Source organism: Acytostelium subglobosum (assembly GCF_000787575.1).
Source record: "Acytostelium subglobosum LB1 DNA, scaffold: scaffold38, whole genome shotgun sequence".
NCBI lineage: Eukaryota > Evosea > Eumycetozoa > Acytosteliales > Acytosteliaceae > Acytostelium > Acytostelium subglobosum.
Window position 1 is genome coordinate 40,113 of NW_012236495.1, and position 22,113 is coordinate 62,225.

At 43.9% G+C, this 22,113-nt stretch overlaps 10 protein-coding genes across 10 annotated transcripts; 6 read left to right on the top strand and 4 right to left on the bottom strand.

Moving 5' to 3' along the window:
- Window positions 1–356: 356 nt before the first annotated feature.
- On the bottom strand, window positions 357–509 carry SAMD00019534_120790 (hypothetical protein; the record flags this gene model as incomplete). Its single annotated transcript, XM_012892634.1, has 1 exon — window positions 357–509. One exon carries the CDS (start codon window positions 507–509, stop codon window positions 357–359), a length of 153 nt encoding a protein of 50 aa, XP_012748088.1.
- Window positions 510–1,474: 965 nt separating this feature from the next.
- SAMD00019534_120800 (hypothetical protein) lies at window positions 1,475–3,895 on the top strand (the record flags this gene model as incomplete). Its single annotated transcript, XM_012892635.1, has 4 exons — window positions 1,475–1,650; window positions 1,725–3,432; window positions 3,499–3,672; window positions 3,740–3,895. Coding segments are annotated over 4 exons (2,214 nt in total), but the record flags the coding sequence as incomplete, so codon positions are not given.
- A 146-nt stretch (window positions 3,896–4,041) lies between these two features.
- Window positions 4,042–4,453, bottom strand: SAMD00019534_120810 (hypothetical protein; the record flags this gene model as incomplete). The annotated part of the gene is made up of 2 exons (XM_012892636.1): window positions 4,042–4,064; window positions 4,159–4,453. Coding segments are annotated over 2 exons (318 nt in total), but the record flags the coding sequence as incomplete, so codon positions are not given.
- Window positions 4,454–4,806: 353 nt separating this feature from the next.
- Window positions 4,807–7,649, top strand: SAMD00019534_120820 (hypothetical protein; the record flags this gene model as incomplete). Its single annotated transcript, XM_012892637.1, has 8 exons — window positions 4,807–4,844; window positions 4,926–4,985; window positions 5,065–6,355; window positions 6,428–6,547; window positions 6,612–6,856; window positions 6,919–7,106; window positions 7,171–7,295; window positions 7,368–7,649. The coding sequence occupies 8 exons, from the start codon at window positions 4,807–4,809 to the stop codon at window positions 7,647–7,649; spliced, it is 2,349 nt and encodes a 782-aa protein (XP_012748091.1).
- A 379-nt stretch (window positions 7,650–8,028) lies between these two features.
- Window positions 8,029–9,643, top strand: SAMD00019534_120830 (hypothetical protein; the record flags this gene model as incomplete). The annotated part of the gene is made up of 6 exons (XM_012892638.1): window positions 8,029–8,097; window positions 8,167–8,778; window positions 8,838–9,044; window positions 9,127–9,334; window positions 9,408–9,475; window positions 9,551–9,643. 6 exons carry the CDS (start codon window positions 8,029–8,031, stop codon window positions 9,641–9,643), a joined length of 1,257 nt encoding a protein of 418 aa, XP_012748092.1.
- Window positions 9,644–10,011: 368 nt separating this feature from the next.
- SAMD00019534_120840 (hypothetical protein) lies at window positions 10,012–11,104 on the top strand (the record flags this gene model as incomplete). The annotated part of the gene is made up of 4 exons (XM_012892639.1): window positions 10,012–10,518; window positions 10,583–10,684; window positions 10,747–10,988; window positions 11,065–11,104. Coding segments are annotated over 4 exons (891 nt in total), but the record flags the coding sequence as incomplete, so codon positions are not given.
- An 880-nt stretch (window positions 11,105–11,984) lies between these two features.
- Window positions 11,985–17,291, top strand: SAMD00019534_120850 (hypothetical protein; the record flags this gene model as incomplete). The annotated part of the gene is made up of 5 exons (XM_012892640.1): window positions 11,985–13,220; window positions 13,288–14,014; window positions 14,082–16,771; window positions 16,853–16,981; window positions 17,061–17,291. 5 exons carry the CDS (start codon window positions 11,985–11,987, stop codon window positions 17,289–17,291), a joined length of 5,013 nt encoding a protein of 1,670 aa, XP_012748094.1.
- Window positions 17,292–17,336: 45 nt separating this feature from the next.
- Window positions 17,337–18,968, bottom strand: SAMD00019534_120860 (hypothetical protein; the record flags this gene model as incomplete). The annotated part of the gene is made up of 2 exons (XM_012892641.1): window positions 17,337–18,094; window positions 18,164–18,968. Coding segments are annotated over 2 exons (1,563 nt in total), but the record flags the coding sequence as incomplete, so codon positions are not given.
- A 55-nt stretch (window positions 18,969–19,023) lies between these two features.
- On the bottom strand, window positions 19,024–20,328 carry SAMD00019534_120870 (hypothetical protein; the record flags this gene model as incomplete). Its single annotated transcript, XM_012892642.1, has 3 exons — window positions 19,024–19,340; window positions 19,408–19,723; window positions 19,792–20,328. 3 exons carry the CDS (start codon window positions 20,326–20,328, stop codon window positions 19,024–19,026), a joined length of 1,170 nt encoding a protein of 389 aa, XP_012748096.1.
- Window positions 20,329–20,634: 306 nt separating this feature from the next.
- SAMD00019534_120880 (hypothetical protein) lies at window positions 20,635–22,091 on the top strand (the record flags this gene model as incomplete). The annotated part of the gene is made up of 3 exons (XM_012892643.1): window positions 20,635–20,685; window positions 20,746–21,578; window positions 21,650–22,091. The coding sequence occupies 3 exons, from the start codon at window positions 20,635–20,637 to the stop codon at window positions 22,089–22,091; spliced, it is 1,326 nt and encodes a 441-aa protein (XP_012748097.1).
- Window positions 22,092–22,113: the final 22 nt, after the last annotated feature.

Below are 22,113 nucleotides of genomic sequence, written 5' to 3' on the forward strand. Positions count from 1 at the left end.
TAGTAGAATTAGGAAAACGACCTTCTTTAATTAGGATTAAAGTATTTCTAATATTTTGAACTAAAAGTCTCTATTTTTACTACAATTCTACATTATTGATACAGATACCTTTTTTAAAAGAAGAAGAGTGTATAAAACTATAGAGCGGAGAGTTTGGAAGAATGAAATGAAGGAGCGCCTGCTCCGGAATGTTGCGAAGCCAGCGGCGATGAGTTATCCACACACTATGTCAAGGTACTCCAAAGTGACGGGCAACAGAGAGATGTCGTCGTGTCTGCGTCAGGCCAACGAGATGGTCAGATTTTTCACCTGTCGTGGAACAATGGACGCACTGCAGACGGACAAGAGATTGTGAGCTAGGTGACTGATGATGGTATCGTGGTTGCTGTCATCGTGCCATTATAGTCGACCAATTTGAGAGAGGTGAATGTTGCTGGCAATGTACCATCCTCGATGTTGCATGTTTGTCTTGCACTGGTAGCATAGCCACGGTACTTCAATGAGAGCATCTTTAGGTTTTTGTTCGTTGGCAGGATGCCAACAGTTAGGTGCGTGTACACATCGCCCAACTAGAGTGTGTGCAGATCCTCCAGATGAAGGAATGAGTCAACTTGTGTTGAATAAGCGAATTGATATATTGGATCCAATCATGGTTGAGACCTAAGCAGTAGTCGTAGTTTGTGATTATTCTCCTGGTGTGCGGCAAGACATTATTCCAACGCGGAAATTCCCAGGTAATGAAGTTTCCATCCTCGTCCTCGTCAATCCTAATCTTTCAACATTCTTGTATACTCGACAATGGGAATTGTCCAACACACATTGTCTGATCATCGGCAATAGACCTTTATTAGATCTTCCTTGACGGATGACCTCCAGTGTGTCCCATTGTACCTTCCTTCTCAGTATTCTCTGTATGTTGAGTTTGTGTCGTCGATGCCACAACGACCTACAAGTCAACAAAAGTGTTATCATGTCTGTCATGCTCGACAAGATTGGCAATAGTCATCCACACCTCGACATTGAATGGTGATCGTGGTATTATATCTTCATGTTGTGCCATAATCATAATAATAAATTAGTTGTTGGAGCTGTATTTGCTTATATATATATATCAAATGATAAAAATAACGAATGAATAACTGAAGAGATGCCTGCAAGCTTTCCTTCAACTCCAGATCACCGGTGGTGACGTCCAGAATTCTACATGAGGGAACATGGGAAAACGAACGCATCAATATGATGTTCATCTAACATTCTTGTCTTTATTCCTGACATGTGTGATCCGTATGAATGACGAATCCTGTCTGGACAGTGTGTGTGATCACCTGGCGAGTTACCAAACAAATGCCCGCTATGGACCATTCCTTTGAACAGGTAAAAGTCATGTCTGATAGTTCTGTAGTTTTTGCAGCTCCAATTTCATAAACTAATTTGATGTTGTTTGAAGACTTGAACTGATTATTTGTAAAGATAGAGAAGGGTACACATACACATAGTGATGACATCAATCATCAAGTTTACACCATTGTCTGGTGGCGCCAATGAAGATGCACCTCCATGCTACCTATTAGAGATCGATGACTTTGTTATACTACTCGACTGTGGATGGAATCACTCACTCGATATATCACTATTAGAGCCTCTGAAGAAGTATGTCAATATCATACTCTATCATCAACATCACTTACTAACTCAATCAATCACTCACTGACTCAATCATACAGGGTAGCACATAGGATCAATGCAATACTATTATCATATCCTGATGTTGAACATATAGGTGCGTTGCCTTATGCAGTTAGGGAACTGGGACTGACAGGTATGATCTATGGAACAACTCCTGTGTTTAAGATGGGTCAGATGTTCTTGTATGATCTGTACGAGAGTAGGATGGCGCAGGAGGAGTTTGACAAGTTCGATCTGGATGACGTGGACATGTGCTTTGACAAGAAGCGCTTCAAAGAGTTGTCATTCTCGCAGCACTACACATTGGAGCACGCAGACATCACCATCACACCGTACAGCGCCGGCCACATGCTCGGCGGCTCCGTCTGGAAGATCACCAAGGAGACCGATACGATCATCTATGCAATTGACTACAATCATCGTCTGGAGGGACATCTTGAAGGACTCATGCCGACCCTGCAGGGTCCCGATCTGGTCAAGCCGACACATCTCATCACTGACGCAAGGTTTGCGCGTCGTGCTCCCATCTCTATGAAGCGTAACGACAAGGACAAGGCGCTCACCGCTACAATGCTAAAGACTTTGCGCGAAGGTGGCAACGTGCTGATGCCGGTCGATACGGCTGGCCGTGTGCTGGAACTGCTGCAATGTATCGACGCGTTTTGGGCGCAACAGCGACTGGGCAACGCGTACAGCGTCATCTTCCTCAACAACGTCACGTACAATGTTTGCGAGTTTGCCAAGTCACAGCTCGAGTTCATGTCGGCCTCGGCATCGGCCAAGTTTGAGCAGAAGAACGAGAACATCTTTGCCTTCAAGAACATCAAGCTCTGTCACTCAATGAACGATCTCTATTCACTGGCATCACTCACCAAGAACTTTGTCGTGCTGGCTAGTGGCAAGGACCTCGAGGCCGGCTTCTCGCGTGAGCTCTTTGTTCGCTGGTCCAAGGACCCACTCAATCTCATATTGTTCACCGATCTCATGGAGCAAGGCACATTGGGCGCACGTCTCCTCAACAGGCCAGACAAAGTGGTCATCGAACATAGTCAGCGCAAGGAATTGGAGGGCGAAGAACTACTAGTCTACGAGGAGGAGCGACAGCGTGTGCGTGAAGAGCAGCGACAGGCCGAAGAAAAGCTGAGGAAGGAAGAGGAGGAGCGAGCGCGCCAGGCCGAGCTGGACGCAGGCGACATTGAAGAGAAGATCATGGAGATCAATCTCAAGAAGAACCCATTCATCAACAGATTTGATATTAGCCGCGAGCAGTTCAAGCTGGAGGGCTGCCAGCCAATGTTCCCGTTTGTCGACCGCGTGCAAAAGTGCGACGAGTACGGCATGCAAGACGACAGTCTGATGGAACTGGCCAAGAAGCTGAACGCCGAGAACGATCAAGAGATGGTACCGGTCGAGGAGCAGGTGGTCGAGGAGCAGCGACCAAAGAAGATCGTCTCGCAGACGATCACAGTGATGGTGCGATGCAATATCATCAAGATGGACTACGAAGGACATTGTGATGGCAACTCGGTCAAGACGATAATACAAAAGATTGCACCGTCCAAGCTTATTCTGATACGTGGTGACAAGGACAGCATTGATGAGCTAGAGACACACGCCAAGAACAACATGCGACTAAAGGCCAACTATGCGCCAATCAACGAACAGACCATAGACCTAACATCCGAGACCAATGTGTTTAAGGTGGTCTTGAAGGATTCACTCGTAAACTCATTGGCTACATCAAGAGTATGTTAACAACTATCTATCAATCAATCAATCAAACTAACAATATCCAATCAATCAAACAATCAGCTGATGGACTACGATATATCATATGTACAGGCAAGGGTACATGTCAACGAGGATTCAAGGGTACCAGTGTTGGACATTGTTCCAGAAAACGAAGTACTTGCACACAACTCATCATTCATTGGTGATATCAAGATGTCAGAGTTTAAACAACAGTTACTGGATGCTGGATTCCAAGTATGTATCATTCAATCTATCGATCGATAAATCAAACACTAACCTTCACCTACCTACCCCTTACCAGGTTCAATTCGATCAAGGAGTACTGAGCTGTAATGGAATGGTGTATGTGTGGCGAGAGGAAGTGGATGGAAACTCTAGTATCCAAATGGATGGTGTACTCTCCGAGGAGTACTACCATGTCAGAGATCTGTTATATAAACAATTCCAAATACTCTAAGTAGTATATTGGTGTATCCAATCCAACAAGATGGCAAATCAATCATTTCCATTCAATCAATCAATCAATCAAGTTCATTCGTTCGTTCGTTCGATTTGATTTATTGATCATCTATATTTGTTTACATATTCATTGAATGCTAGTTATGTACCATCGTCCAGTGATGAAACTATAGTGTATCAAACAATCAATCAATGATCAAAGAAGTATCGTTAGCCAACATTTTAACATAATAATAAAGAAGAAGAAGAAGTTATACATACTGAAACACTCTGTCAAGAGAGTGAACATTGGTGTCCTGATCATTGATATACTAATTCCGCCATTACTCTTATTGTTTAGATTACTGATTGATGATGATGTTGATGTTGATGATGTTGAAGGTGTCAGTGGTGTACTTGTCAGTGGGTTTATCATTGATGATGTAGCTATTTTAAAGATGTTATTATTTCTATTTGTTATCTGTATCAATTGTCCACCCATCGATGTTGTTGCTGTTGATGATCGACCCACTGTCGATCTAAGTAGCATGTGTCCAAGTGTAGAATATGACCTCATTCTTTATAAACAGTAGTTGTAATATGTAATATGTATGATGTAAGACTTTATGGAGTGTTTATACTACGTAGTATTGTAAGAATCTGATCTGTTAACAAGAATAGACTCAAACAGGTACATGTTGACCGAACGATTCATTCGTCATTCTGATCACACACCAATTTTGATCATTTCGACAACAACTCACCCTTTGAAACTTCAGACCTGAAGTTGGAAATTGAAACTTTGGAAGAAAGAAAAAGGATAGAACAATCATAACAATATATATATTACCATGGTGGCTTAACTTCATTTGACATAACCAAAACAGATAGATAATAGGAAATAATAGGATATAACTCTCTTATTGGATCATGGCAAACACAGGTGGAGATCTTTATCTTTTTGGAAAGTATGAATGATGTTAGAGATTGATTATGAATGATCTTCACTAGCACTGCACTGACTGACTCATTCAACTCATATTTAATAGGAACTCACATGGACAGCTTGGTTTAGAACTATTCAACAGTGATCAAGTTGTTTACGATCAGTAAGCATCACTCACTCAATCCAATCAATCCAATCAATCCAATGAATCAATCCAACTAATATGTAACAAAATACAACAGGGATAACTTCACACCTAAACCAACATTGTTGACAGCCTATCCGAATGTTACACATTTCTCAGCGGGTATCTTACACACTGGATTCATCATGAATGGCTCATTGTACATGTTTGGAAGTAACAGCTTTGGAAAGCTTGGTCTGGGCCACACTGAGGACATCAAGAAACCAAAGAGTGTCTATCTGATCAATGTCAAACAGGTGACATGTGCCAATGAACATACCATGGCATTGACAGAGGAGGGATTCGTCTACTCGTGGGGTCTGGGCACACTTGGACGTCTGGGTGGCTCAGGCACAACCAGATCAGTGCCAGCACGTGTAGCTATGCCGGGCACAATAACTCGCATCTTTGCTGGTGGAGCAAGCTCAGCCGCCATCGCAGTCGACGGACTGCTATACACTTGGGGCTACAACAAGTATGGTCAACTAGGACTTGGCATGGTGAATGAGTTCCGCGAAGCACCAACACTGGTCAAGTTCTTCAACAACGAGGTCAAGATTGTCGATATCTCATTGGGCGATCGCCACATGGCTGGCATTGATAGCGAGGGACTGTTGTACACTTGGGGCTCAAACGCTGAGCTGCAGCTGGGCGATGGTTACGATGACAAGAGCACGCCAACACAAGTCTTGCGTCGCAGTGACATCAGATTCATCAAGGTCAACTGTGGTGGCACATTCACATGCGCAATATCAAACGCGGACGATGACAACAACCTATATCTCTGGGGCACATTTGCAGACTATGCTTCAAACACACCAAAGAAGTTCTTGTCCAAGGTGGAAGATGTCACATGCTCCCACGACTGCAGCAAGAACATCATCGCTGTGCGCAGTACAGGCGAGGTCTACACATTTGGCTGGAGTCGATATGGACAGGCAGGTTCAACAGAGGAGGTTGCACCACTGGCCCGTATGACAAGTATTGTAGCACGACCAAATGTTATATCATGTGGTGGCTATCACTCTGGCTTGCTGTTTATCAGTTTGCCCGACCGTATATTCCAAATGGTACACGATGGTTATTGGCCCAGCAAACCATTGACAGTGGACGTGCTGGAGCATCGCAACTGTGATGGTGACAGCTTGATGCACATCATTGCCAAGAAGCGATTCGATCAGCCACCTCTCATTCAGCAATGCAGTGCACTCATCAACAAGACCAACAAAGAGGGTCGTCCACCATTCTTCTATTATGGCAAGCTGCTCAACTACTGCAAGGACAAGCTGCCATCAATCTTCTTCAAGGATCCAGATGGGCAGACATGTCTTCATTATTATTGCAGGAATGTGTGTACCAGGGAGCAACATCTCACTCAATGGAATCATTCCACTCACTAACTTACTCACTCGATCAATCAGGAAATGTTTGATGATGTCAATGATATCTTGTCGTTTGCTGCCTTTGATGAAAGAGTCAGGGATAATGATGGCAAGAGAGCATTCGACTACATTGACAAATCAGTGTCCTTCAAGATAAAGGTAACACAATCACATGACCTTTGCGATAGCCGCTCATCACTCACTCAATCAATCAAACATTTAGAAAAGGCATAATATATCGGATATTGGTATATTGTATACTAAGGAGGACTCAAACTTGGCAGCAAAGATAAAGAAATCGATTGAGGAGAATGGATATACAGCAGACTATCTAAATGCTACTAGTGGATCAATCACCAAACGATACATTGGATATGTATTCTTGGTATCCCGTCATTCACTGTCAAATACATTGGCCACTGATCTTCTCAAGAATGTCTTGGTCAAGGCACCAATGATATCAATATGGTATGTTGAATCATTCGATCAATCATTCAATCAATCATTACTTACTGACCACATACTATTAGGGCTGAGAAGTTACAGATAACAGACCCAACTCTTGAATCATGTATATATCGATCACAATTGGTGGACTTCTCAAATGAACAACTATATGATAGTTCAGTGTCAGTGTTGATTGAGGGTGTACATAACATCATGGACTTTGTTCCAAAGGAGAAGGAAGTGGAGGACACTGATCTCAAAGTTGATGCAGGTACGTACTCAACAAAACATCCTGGAATGCTCAATCACTTAACTCACTCATTGGAATCAAACAGAGTTCGTAAAGGTTTCTGGCGAAGAGAGTGTATTCCTGAGTTATGATCGAACCAAGAAGGCCAAGTACAAGGAGCTATTCACTTATTTACAGGATAGCAAGATTAAGATTGTTCCAGAGGAGAAGGTATGTTGTTGGGCATCAATCAGACATCCAATTACTGGCACTAACACTATTGATGAATGAATGAATGAATAGGGACTATTATCAAGTTGGGTATTCATTGTGATATTGGACTCTAATGAACTTAGTGCACAAGTTAGAGACGAGATATCATTGGCAGAGAATAGGAACAAGCCTGTACTATCGATCTATTACAATCAAGACTGCAAGTTGAACAAGGCATCACAGTACACATTTGCCAATGCCCCCAAGTTGATATTCGACGAGGAAGGCTTCCAACAACTACTCGGTTTGATCAAGCTACAATACGCATATCTCAATATCTCTGACAAACTATTCAATCTATCGAATCAATAATAATGATGATGGAAGGCACCAGAACATTGATCATCATCATTCCAATCACTAATCTTTGACAAGATTCGTCTTTGATTTAAATATCTTTATGAAAATCCGATTTGGATTGGACACGAGGGGGTGTTTGAGTGTGAATTGGTGAGGTGCGTTCGAATGGAATGAGCGAAGATGGGTGCACCCACTCAATCTTGTGATTGTTCGTTCGCTTTATCGACTCACACATACACACAATCCTATCATTCATTCAAACTACATTGTAGTTACTTTATTACTTATAACTTTATTTATATACTTATATATACTTGTAACAATGGATGACAAAACAAGTCTTATTGTACCAGCATTCAATCAAGAATATGAATCAAACAACAGCATCAAAATGATTGATGAGAATGAGCGTACACCATTGATGGATGACCCTGTCAAGACTGGTGCTCCAGAGGACAAAGTATGATGCATCACTCATTCTCACTCATACTCATTCATACTGACAAACACTCAAACAACGTTTAAATAGTATGGTCTTGCATGGATATGTTGCTCATTCCTTGGACTTGGACTATTGTTCCCATTCAATTGTTATATTGCAGCTTCGGACTTTTACGCTACACTCTATCCAAATGTATCTTATGCATTCTTGATGTCACTGGCCTATAACTTCTTCTCTTGGATTCTGTTGTTTGTATCATTGCGAGTGATGCCCAAGTTCTCATTCAGACTGAGGATCAACACATTCATCATTGGTGGCGCTGCCATACTGTTTGTAATGCCATTCATCCCGTCGATGATCTCACAGGAGACGGGCGCCGTGTCCTTCTCCCTGGTGCTCACCTTCCTCTCTGGCTGTCTGTCGTCACTGCTGTTTGGCAGTGTCATGGGTCTGGTGGCGCTGTTCCCACCTACCTACACTGGATCGGTGATGAGCGGTATTGGTGTGGCAGGTATCTGTGCATCACTCCTGCGTATCATCACCAAGGTAGCCATGCCCAACACCGAGCAAGGTCAAAAAACAAGCAGCTACCTCTACTTCTTCCTTGGCAGTTTCATCCTCCTCACATGTTTCCTCGCATTCCAACTCCTTCTCAGACTTCCAATTACCAAGTATTACATGACAAGTTATGAGGCATCCGTAAGTGTCACATTGACCCATGATCACTCACTCACTCACTAACTTTATCATTCATACAGAGAGCCAAGAATGGATCGATCAATGACAGTACCAACAACACAAAGAATGAGGTACCTTTGAAGCCATTGTTGCTCAAGGTTTGGAAGGAGGCATTCGTTGTCTTTACCGTCTTCTTTACTACTCTATCACTATTCCCAGGTGTCACTGGACTTGTCCAGAATATCGATTCAAACCTTGGACAGGACTGGTTCAACATCATCTTTACAGTATGTTTCGGAAGGATGGATGGACCAATCCAATCAATAACTCATTGATCTACCATACTAACAATCAATCAATCAATCACAGTCATTCTTCATGGTTGGAGACTTTATTGGAAGGACAGCACCAAAGTGGTTCATTTTGTTTAATCCCAACAACCTTTGGATACCAACTGTTGCCAGACTTATATTCTTCCCACTCTTCTCATTATGTGTCAAGCCAGTTGTATTCAAGAGTATCTATATATACTTTACCTTTATGTTCCTGTTCTCATTGACCAATGGATATTGTGGAAGTAAGTTTTATTTAACTTCATATTACTGATTCATATGTGATTGATCACTTCTAACACATCACACTCATAATAGCATTGGCAATGATGTTTGGACCAACGAAAGCAGATGAGCATGAGAAAGAGGTCACCGGCATTGTTATGGTATGTACATCCCTTGATCAATCAATCACATCATTCAATGAATGATACTAACCAATCACAACTCCCATTATTTAGTCATTCTTCCTGAACTTTGGAATATGGGTAGCCACAATGTTTGCATTCCTTCTGAGTTATTTGTTGACAGGATCAACAGGTATCAACTTCTAATCAATCAAACAACGTCAATGTCATTAATAAATAATAAATGAACAATGGTGTGTATTCCAATGGAACAAACGATCTTAGAAAAGATCAAAATACTCCACCTTTTGATCAAAAAATCAGGACCAAAAAGTCTTGGTCTTCCAACACTCAATCAATCATACAATCACACATTTGATCAACATGGATACGACAGGTAAGTACCTATCATAGATGGATCATATATTCATCTGATTGATCACTCACCCCTTCAATCAAACATAAAAGAGTTTAAACTTCCTTTTATAGATATCTCTCCTTTTGTAAACAATCAATCGAATGTAGAGTCTGAGGATCGACAAGAGGTGGCAAGACAGATTAGGAATGCCTGTACAATGCATGGATTCTTTTATGTTGTTAATCATGGTGTTGATATAAAGTTGATTGAACGATTGGATAGTGCCAGTAGACAGTTCTTTGCATTGGACGAGCAGACAAAGATGAAATGGCGCATGGAGCTAGGTGGCAAAGCATGGCGAGGATACTTTCCACTGGGTGGCGAGGTGACCTCTGGCAAACCAGACATGAAAGAGGGTCTCTACCTTGGTCAAGAGTTGGACGTCACACATCCTTTGCCAATGCATGGTCCCAACCTATTTCCAGACACACCAGCAGATTTGAAGAGTCTGGTATTAGAGTACATTGAAAGTGTTACCAAGCTTGGACATTCAATCATGGAGGCTATTGCATTGAGTCTTGGTCTCGATCAATCATACTTTTATAATCTCTACACAAAGAACCCATTAGTACTCTTCAGGTTGTTCAACTACAAGTCACACACCAAGCAAGGTACTGATACTACTCTATGGGGTGTTGGCGAGCATACTGACTATGGCTTGTTGGTAAGTCTCTCACTCATCTATCCCCCAATCACTCAATGCTGACTCTAACTTGTGAACAACTCAGACTATGTTATACCAGGATGATATAGGTGGACTTCAGGTCAAGGTACCAAAGGTAGGATGGGTACCTGCACCTCCAGTACATAACAGTTTCATTTGTAATATAGTATGTTATGCACCAACATCGACCCTCTAGAGTATGTGACTAACATGAATGTATACACTTAGGGAGATATGTTGGATAGGGTATCAGGTGGATTGTATAAATCAACTCCACATAGAGTGGCATTGAATACATCTGGTAGAGATAGATTATCATTCCCCTTATTCTTTGATCCCAACTTTAGTTCAACAGTATATCCAATTCCAGGTATTACAATCAATGACAATGATAACCGATGGGATGACATGAACCTGTTCGACATCAAGGGTACCTATGGCGATTACCTCTTAAACAAAGTTGGAAAAGTGTAAGTATATTCTAGTTCGCAATGAAGCTCGCAAATGAGTGATTCACTCATTCGTTCATTATGTATTATCCCAAAGGTTTCCGCAGTTGTCAAAGACGGCCTTGCCCAATACCGAATGACATGTAATGCCCCCAACAACATCCAGGTGTCTCGTAGTTGGTCGGTGTCAATGGTTTGATCGCCCAAACAACAAACTATCAATTAGAGAGTGGGGCAACACCTGCCCCATCTCGTGGACCGGTGTGTATGTCCAACACGCATCATGTCGCGATCTGGCTCATAATAACAAAAGAAACAATACTCCGACCACCCCTCCCTGGGTCCAGATAACACCCAAAGTTTGTTGTTGTTGGGAAGAACAAACGGAAAACAAAACATGTTTGTGTGAGTGAGCGAGTTGACAGATAGATAGGATTGGAGTGGATGATAAGGCAGGAGTGGGTGGGGAAATGGGGGTGTTTGTCAAGGGTTTGTTTGTTTGTTGTGTCTGTCTCGTGTTTGGATGTCAAATGGGCTATCCTATCCTGAAACAACAACATTCCATGTTCGGTATGAGTCATGTTCCTTTAGTTTAGGTTACAATCTTAGTTGTAGTAGTCGGATCACACACATATATAAACATTTCTTATTCTTTTCTCTCTTATGATTGAGGAATAAGAAGAAGAAGTTGTAGAAGAAGGGAAAGGAACCAATCAATAACAATCAATCAATCAGCTGACTCATCACCCATCATCACCATCTATCCAGCCCATTAAATCAATCATAAGATCAATCTCCAATTCATTCATTTACACATATAATATATATATATATATATAGCAGCGAACTTGGCATTGACATTGACATTGGTCATTGTCATCTGATCGATCAATCAAACATCAAGCCAATCAAGCAACAAACATGCCTGTTTTCAACCTATTCAAGAGCATTGGAGGAGGAGGTAATGTCATTGAATGATTGCGATCAATCTAATCGTCATGCTAACGACAACAACAAATGACAACAGGCAAGAAGACTGTCAAACCATCAAAGTATTATAATGACTTTGAGAACTACTTGAATCAAAGACTGACGAATGAGACATTGAACTTATTGTTTGAATACTTTATACAGACATCGTTGGATCAGTTCTTTAAGGAACATCCATCGCCACAGGCCAAACAGTGTAACTTTGGTGCCAATGGCAACGAATCAATCTTTATAACATGTCAGCAGTGTTGCTCCAAGCTGGAGAACTACTGCATGTGTCTCAAATGCTTTGTCAATGGCCCACACGAGCACTTTGTCGATCACAAGTACTCCATCTACAAGACATCGGCCGTTTGCGATTGTGGCTCGAGCTACATGAGCGCCAACGGTCATTGCTACTGCCATGGCAATCAAAGACCTGTGGCGACAGGTGATCCAGACAGTGCGTCATCATCCTCATCAACACAAACAACATCAACAACATCAACTTTACAATCAACCTTACAATCAAACAATCAACAATCATCTACATCATTGAGCTCAAGTATTAGTAGTACTAGTAGCATCAGCAACAACAATAACAATAATAATAATAATAGCATTGTTGGCAGCGGACCAACATTACATTCACATTCGAGCGACACTAGACTATTCTTCAGACTCCTGGCTCGATATCTTACCGACCTAACTTGCAACAATGCCTTGTTGGAGGACCCCAGCAACAAGTTCATCACATCAAAGATAGACACCATTGTTCAATGGACAGTGGCCACACTCACCAAGTCGTCATCACTGGTCAGCATCGTCTGCGAAGAGTTTGTTGGCCACGTGCTCGACCCTTCGCGCACCTTTCACCAGCACTTCACCGAGCCACCTCAACACCTGCTGCCCATCGTCAATGGACAGACCAGCGCCAAGAAGGTGTCACAGGCCCAGACCAAAGGCCAGCCCTTGGACTACGACACAGCATATCCACGTGACAATCTAAGCAAGCTGTTGGTGTCTGATTGCTACATCAACATCGTATATCCACTGCTGATCCATCTCATCTGCAATGATACGCCGTTCAAGTCCACTTTCATTCGACACTACATCAAACTATACAGCCAATTCTTTATCAATGGACTCAAGAAACAGATCAGCAACTGTTCATGTATCCTCTCTGTCACCTACATTGGTGAGGATGCCATGGTCAGCTACCTCTCACGTGTCGAGGCCGAGTACCAAAGCAACAACATCATCCATGTTCTGTTGACAACAAATGTAAGTCATAACCCAAACACTGGAACTATTCGAATCAGCTAACTCACTCATTCAATCAATTATACAGGTTAAGCTTGTCAATGAGCTGCTCCTCAAGTGCTACGATAGACCAAGACAACAGGAATACATGTTCTGGATGAAGTATGATCTCAACTTGTTGTTGGTCATACTCAAGAATAAGGAGGTGGCATCATTCGTTATGAGTGATCGTGGGTCATTCTTGTTGGATGCCATATTCAACTCAGCAATGGAGATGCATAGATTGAGCTCGTTGGACTCATTACCAAACAACAATATCCTGTCGTTTGTTAATGATATTGAGATCACTATGTGCAAGTTGCTCTCCGTCCTGTTCCAGACCGACACTGACAATGGCAGTGCGAATTGCGAACAACAGTTGACGGCACTCGCGCGCAAGTTTGTCGAGTACTTTGATCACCTGGACGTGGCCAAGTACAGCAGTCACACAGCCTCATCCGAGCAGGTGGTGTTCAGACCGCACTTCCCTGTTTATCGTATGATGGCCTACCTAATGATGAAGAATTGCAGCGCCATCAGTGTTCAATACTTTATCAATCAGCTCACATTCAGTGAGCAATCAGTGCGTACGATGTTGACCACTGTATTGATGTTCCACATGTCTGGATCAACATATGGCAAGCCACAGGCGACAGCATCACAGTTTGGAGAGTACACCACTATGTTGGACCTGTACCTCATTCAACTGGCACTTCTAAAGATTGGTCCAACATCATTCATCCAAACATTCATTGAGTGTATTGGACGTCTACATCGTATGCATCACTCATTCACTCAATCAATCAAACATGCATACTAACTCATCAATCAATCAAACAATAGCATCACAACAATCATTACAAAGGATGCAATATATTATGAATATGTTGGTTTCTGTTATTCAGAATAGACCTACACTCAATCCAAATCAATCGGATATCAAGTACCATTTCATTCAGATACTATCTGTGTCTGATGATATCAAACTGGATCAACTTGGATTCGTGTTTGATCGTACCTCCAACGAGTTGATGTCGTTGGTGCTCTCAGAGATCTCCACCAAGGACAACAGGAAGCGAACGTTGAAGAAGGACTACTGGGACCAGATCGATCCCCATTACATCCATCACAACCCCGAGGTAAAGAAGCGACTGGACGTCAACAAGTTGAGGTACCAGCTGATACCCAACACCGCGCCACTGCCGCCTCTCTGCACCCTGCCACTCAGCAGCGCTTTCATTCACATTGTTGACGTGTGCAACGAGCCGTCCATGTACCAGCTGTTGCTCAAGCTGATGATCGAACGACGATACCCCAACTATAGTCTGGATCAGGCGGACCCTGTCAGGGGCCTGTTCAGAAACTACAACGCTGTCAACGATTGTTTATACATCGTGTGTCTGTCATTGCGCATGTTCAAGGAGTTCACACTGCCATCACTGGACCTTGTGGCCAGCAATACGATCAAGTCATGCGTAGCCCAGTTCGTCGGGACCAAAGAGCGCAGGACAATGGGATCCATGCCACCTTACTGCATCACATCACTTCTTCTCCCCATCACAGTGCATGTCAAGGCAGAGGCAACCACATCATCATCACAATCAAACACGATGGACATCTGCTTGTTGGATACTCTGGTGGACCTGTGGAAGGACACCACCAACTCGATGGACCAGGAGGCCAAGCCATTGCTGCAGCACATCTTCTCAAAGATGTTGGATGTTGACACTCAGTTCCAAGAGTACTTTGCCGCCAACAACATTGGTATCGAGAACAATGCTGAGCAACAGAAGAAGGTTGAGGAGCAGAAGAAGTCAGTCTCGGACAAGAGGAAGCGTCTAATGCTTCAGATGAGACAGCAACAACAGAACTTCTCACCAGAGATCTTCTACGCCAATGTTGCATCAGCCTCCCCTGCTGTGGCCTCTGACCAACCCGCCACAGTAGTTGCCTCACCCGTGCTACTAAGCGCAACACCAACATCAACAACAACAACTCCAACAATCACATCCACATCGACAACATCGACAACGACAACAACGACATCAACAGCCACGACGATGAACAGTCCGACAGTCCCAACCCCGACCATCATCGTGACTATGACTCCCTCAACTTCGATGAACAATATCGCGGCAGCAACAACAATGTTGCCAGACAGTGGAGTCGACACTCATCAGCCATATTTGGACTCATCACCGTTGGCCAAGATGAACGAGGCGCTATGTGTGATTTGTAATTCATGCTCTTCAAAGGATGAGCCACTCTATGCCATTGGAACGATCAACAAGAACCCCCTGCTGCCACATCATCAACGCCAGGAGTTTGAACGATTGATGAACGACACCACCCTGACCTTTGACTACAGAATCAGCTACCAAAATGTCCGCAACCGACTGCTCAAGGACATCAACACTGTGCTACAGTCGACAGAGGGACCCGAGATGATCCGTTCAATGCTGCCCATGGCCTTCCCCTACATCTACCCATCGTACATCACATCGTGCCATCACAACATCCACAAGAACTGCCTTGCCAAGCTGCATCCAAACCACGCCCAATCAGGATTCAAGTGTCCACTATGTTCCAACTACTCCACCACGATCATCCCGCTCACTCACCTTGGCCACTGCAACCAGGCTACCAACAGCCACTTCATTACCTCCCTCGCACTGAAGGACATGAGGCTGATGAAGGCGCCAGTGATTGACAAGTTCGTCTGGAAGTACATCATTCACAACATCGAGACGTTGGAGCTCAAGTCGCGCCAGTACACTCTCTACACCAACGCCAACGACGACCCCTACTACGTGCTGTCGCAGGCCGAGTTTGAGAAGGAGCTGCTCACCCTGTCATTGCTGTTCAACACGGTCATGTCAAATGCCAACCCCTTCACCACGCATCACGACCTCCAGCAGGCCAACAGTCGAATGATCCGTGCCATGGACCCATTCAACCGTCACGCCTTTATTGTGTACCTGCTGCATCATCAGCCACTACCACAACAGTGCAGTGTCGGTGCCATGAACAGTGAGCGTGATCGCCAGATCAAGGAGGACTTGGTGCAGACGATGGAGTCATTCTACAATCAAATCATACTGCATTATATCTTCAAGGAGAAACCATACACCAATGCCGTGGAGTCACTGTATGACATTAAGAAGGCCATACAGAACCATCCATTACTCACGACAAACATCAACAATCTGTTGCCATTCATGAGGAAGATGTACCTATTCTACATGCTCTATGATTGTTTCAAGAAGCATTGTATTGGATCGTCGACGACACCTTCCTCATCATCAGTGAAGAAGAGCCATATTGAGGACATACCTCACACTTTGACATTGGAGCAGTTCTCAAGCATGGATCACATCATGTCTACACTTGGATATCAATCCATTCATCAGTACATCCAAACTGTCAATGTCAAGGAGTTCGAGAGGCAGATGGAGAAGCAGCAATGCTATCCATTCCCCTTGCGTCCATACGACAGTGTGATCAAGTTTATAGACCTTCCTCAAACACACTTTGTAAGTGGTCATCCAGAACCATCCATTCATGTCCAACTCAGTTGACTAACACACTCTCCATTACCTTTCAATTCAAACCAGATGTTCTTAAAGGACATAGTTTACCCAATGGTTTACTGTAGCCAATGCAAGCAGCTCGTCATCAGACTATGTCTATTGTGCAATCACCAACACTGTTCCACCAATGATTGTGACAACAATGCCAAGAATGTAAGTCTTGATCACAGTCACCCAATCAATCAGATCCTGGAATCATTCCACTCACTCAATCAAACATTACAACTTGTAGCACACCAAGAACTGTCCAGCACAAGCATGTGGATTGTTTGTTAGGTATGAGGATCCATCGATATTCATTATGTGGCCAAACCAGACGAGATCATACAAGATATATAGACAACCTGATGGCTACTCAGCTACCTCGACATCCAGCACCTCCGACATTCTCTACACAAAGGGACTAAAAAAGATCTATCGATACTGGATCAAAGGATGCACCACACAGCTGATTGGCAAATAAACTACTCCTTTTATCTATACCATTCTACTCGCTCGCTCGCTCTCAATCCAACATGATCAAACCCTTCTCGTACAGGGCATTGACAATGTCTTTCTTCTGTGAGTCACCCTCGGCTGGCAAGTCCCTCACGTAGATGTACGCGGGGTATGAATCGATTAGATGCTCGATGGCGTCCACGCAGTCAAGAGTGAACTCGATGACACCGGGCTCAGCGCCAACCTGGTGGTAGACTCTAGTGTTGTCCATGTTGTGATAGCACACTGCAATGTCCTCGTGAATGATCCTGATGGCATCTTGACGCACCAGACGCACTCTTGAGTCTATTTTGAGCTCAGCCGCTGCCGACTCGTCTTCGATTGAGTGTTTCTTCTCGTTGGCGGTGAGTGCCGCGGGGAGTGAGTCGTGTAGGAACTTGACGGCCATGAGATCTGCACCAACATCGATGGGCAGACATTGTCCAAGTCGCTCCCACAGCAGGCCAACCTTGTCCAGCAGCTCCTTTCGACGCTCGTCGCCAACCTTGTCCGAGTGCATCACACCCAGGTAGTTGGTGTAGTCACGTGGCAGACCCTCACGGAACTCTACGTACTCCTCATTGGCAATGTCAAGAGCACGAGTCAGTACCTTCTGAATCAGATCGCCCCAAGTATTATTCATATATGTTGAGATTGTAATGTGCAATGAGTGAACATCCTTTGGACTATAAGCTTGATGGATGATACCTCTTGGGAAGTACATCATATCTCCAGCCTCCAAAGTGACCTCTGCGATTGGTTCTCCAATCTCGTCTTGATCAAAGTTCTCTGGATTGGTTGGTGTAGACGTGTAAGTGATCGATCCATCCATCAAATCAATCAATCAATCAAACATACCACTTGACTTCTTTGGTAGGGTCTCTTGCTCTGATCTTGGATTGTAAAGTCTCCAGATCTTCTTGCCCTCGAGTTGCAGGATGAAGACATCGACATCATCGTAGTGTGGGGCGAATCCTTGTGCACCAGCTGGTGTGAGGTAGACATTGGCACCCATTCCACATTGGAAGTGTGTTTGGAGACTGGCAAGTGCACGCCATACATTGATGTTGAACGTCTGTGGGTTGAGCAAACGGACGGAGCATCCCTCCTTGTAGTGCTTCCAAACGGTGGCCGGATAGGCGCGTCCGTCTGGGTTCAGAGTCTGACGCTCGCCATCCACATAGTTGGTGACATCAACATTCTCAGTGAACTTGAGACAGTTGCCACGTAGCATCTTGTCGATAGAGTCCTTGCTAAAGAAGCCCTTGTAGTAGTTTGTGTCGCCACGCTTCACGACCAGATGCTTGACGCCAAAGTAGTCGTCGTAGAACTCGTCCAACGAGATGTTGCCTAACATCCATGCCACGACGCCATCGGCCTCTGCGCGATGGTCCGAGTTGGCGACGTTGGTCTGACCGATCTCCATAAAGTTGATCTTTGACAGTGGTGCCTTTTGCTTTGGCACCAACTGCAGAGGCTTAGATGGCAGTGTCTGAGCATTTGAGTGACCAGTCACCTTTGTGATTGGTTGTGACTTTGTCTTCTTCTTGACCTGCTTCTTCTTCTTCTTTATCTGTTGTGTCTGAGTGTCCTGCTCGTCCATAGACACCTCATCCTCGTCTTCCTCAATAGCTCTCTTCATCTTATATCTATTACTATTTGATAATTAATGTTCGTATTATGAATGAATGTTTGTTCAAAAACACTCGGTCGTTCTTTTAAAAGATTTGTTTAATTAATTTATTGTTTTTGATGTCCACAATAGTTGGGTCTTTGTACTCATTGTTATTCCTGTATTCGTCTAGATCCTTCATGCGAACATTGAGGGTCTTGAACGCTTGTACTGGAGTCATGTACCAGACGTCATGGTAGCCATCATGCTTGTACATGTCGTTGTACCAACACTGGATGAGGTGCTGAGTATCGTTGTCGTACTCCTTGTCATGACTATCATCACCATTGATGTCGCGCACCAACTCAAAGTCTTGTCCGTCCAGTGTCTTGAATCCATTTTGCTCCAGATGGTCTACCAGCTCTGTTCCAATGTGAAGGGTCAGTTTGAATGAAGTCATAGCATGGTTCCATGCATGTACAATACATACCTTTGGTACTGGTGCCTTGTGGTAATCCTATGAACCTGACCATTCCCTCGAACTGTTCTTCGGACAGATTTAACAGCAGTCTGCCAAATCGCTGATCCATGCCCAGGTATCGCTGCTCTGCCTCGCTCAACTTCTCGCTTTCTTCTTCGCATAGCTCTGACAGATCCTCCAGAGGCTCCAAAGATTCCTCTTCGCTCTCGGATGGAGGAGTCGCTACCGCTGGATTGAGGTTAGTGGAAAGTCCAAAGAACGGAATTGACTCGGCCAGTTCTTCATCGCACTTGATCAGGGCTGGTATTATGCTTGACTTTATGTCCTGCCAGTTTGAGGAAGATGGTTAATATCTTTGGCCGGTGACAATGAGAGGAAGCAGTTGGTACTAACCATTCCTCTGAAGAGGTCGTATGTTGATGTGAAGATCTCCTTCAAGACATACTCTGTGATGGCAACCAGATAGATGGCGGTTGTAATGTAGGTCAGTACATCCAGGCCTGCGCCGCTTGTCCATCGTCTGACAATCCACAGAGGGAATGTAGATATTGGGTCACTGCGAAGTCGATGTCTTTCTAGTGCCTCTCTTCCATGTCGGGCAGCCTGTTGTGCCAGCTCCCCAAAGAACAGAGTCCTCAGGCTGTTTCTCAGATGTATACATCGGATGCCTCTTCCTGGATGTTCCTGTAGTTGCTCAGTACTGAGCATCAGGCATTGTGCGTGGCGGAGTAGTCGACTAGCAGTATCTCTGATCATATCGGTGAGCAATGCACGAGCTTCAAGAGTGATGTATGGCTTGTCATTTATGGATCCGTTTTCTCGCTCGTAAACCTGGTCCAACAGCTTGTCATAGAAGTAAAACTCTCTATGATATGGAGTCTTGGCAACACTGAATGCGGTGCCACATATCTTATGTATCTGAACTGTCATGTTGGTCACCAAACCTTGCCAATTCTCAGCTCATAATTGGTAATTGAATAATTGTGTTGTTGGAATAAAATTTAATTAAAATGAAAGAGGAAGAGTGAACATCAACTACTTCTTGTGTGAACTTGTTTTTTTTTAATCACTCATTCATCAATCAAACCAAACACAGAACAGATACATTTAATTAATTATTGTTGTTGTGTTTATTATTCATATTATATATATTACATATATTACATCATCATCATCATAATCATCATAGTTGTAAATAGATTAACAGTACATACATATAGTTAAGAATACAAAACAATGGGACAGGGACAATCATTGGGAAACCCAGAGAAGGATCCAAATAAGAAGGTATATATCATATACACATATATATCATTATATATACTAACATACTTATGAATGATATAGGATCAGAAACAAAAGTATCAACCACCTCCTCCCCCAACTCAAATGGGCAAGAAGAAGAAGAGAAGAGGAGCCGAGGCATCTACAAAGCTCCCAGTCGTTGCACCTCATATCAAGTGCAAGTTAAAGATGCTGCGATTGGAACGTATCAAGGATTATTTGTTGATGGAGCAGGAGTTCTTGCAGAACTATGAGATCGCTCAACCCAAGACTGAAGACACCAAGAACGAGGTGTCTGACGAGAAGATGATCGAAGAGATTCGTGGTGACCCTCTCACCGTTGGTACCATCGAGGAGATCGTCGACGACAACCACGCCATCGTCTCTAGCTCTGTCGGTCCGGAGCATTATGTACGCATCATGTCCTTTGTTGACAAGTCCAAGCTGTTCCTGGGCGCCACCGTACTGCTCCACAATAAGACTCTGTCGGTGGTCGGTGTGATCGACAGTGAGGTCGACCCAATGGTTAATGTGATGAAGGTCGAGAAGGCTCCACTCGAGTCCTACAGCGATATTGGTGGTCTTGAGGCCCAGGTGCAGGAGATGAAGGAGGCCGTCGAGTTGCCACTCACACATCCAGAATACTACGAGGAGATTGGAATCAAGCCACCAAAGGGTGTCATCCTGTACGGTGAGCCTGGTACCGGTAAGACCCTGCTTGCCAAGGCCGTTGCCAACCAAACATCCGCCACCTTCCTTCGTGTGGTCGGTTCCGAACTCATCCAGAAGTATCTTGGTGATGGTCCCAAGCTAGTCAGAGAACTGTTTAGAGTTGCCGAGGAGTTGGCACCATCCATTGTATTTATTGATGAAATCGATGCCGTCGGTACAAAGAGGTAAGTCAACTACAATGACCCGATCAATCATTGCCAGACAATTGTTCTAACTTATATCATTCATCAATCAGATATGATTCACAGTCCGGAGGTGAGAGAGAGATTCAGAGAACTATGCTTGAGCTGTTGAACCAGCTTGATGGTTTCGATTCGAGGTCTGATGTCAAGGTTATCATGGCCACTAATAGAATTGAGACATTGGATCCTGCTTTGATCAGACCAGGTCGTATCGATAGAAAGATTGAGTTCCCTCTGCCAGACATCAAGACCAAGAGAAGAATCTTTGAGATCCACACCAGCAAGATGAACCTAGGCGAGGATGTCAACCTAGAGGAGTTCATCATGTCCAAGGATGAGCTGTCCGGTGCCGACATTAAGGCCATTTGCACAGAGTCTGGTCTGTTGGCTCTCCGTGAGAGAAGAATGAGAGTGACTCACGCCGACTTCAAGAAGGCCAAGGAGAAGGTTTTGTACAGAAAGACTCAAGGTGTTCCAGAGGGTCTATACATGTAAGAGGAGGGTATTTCCACAACAA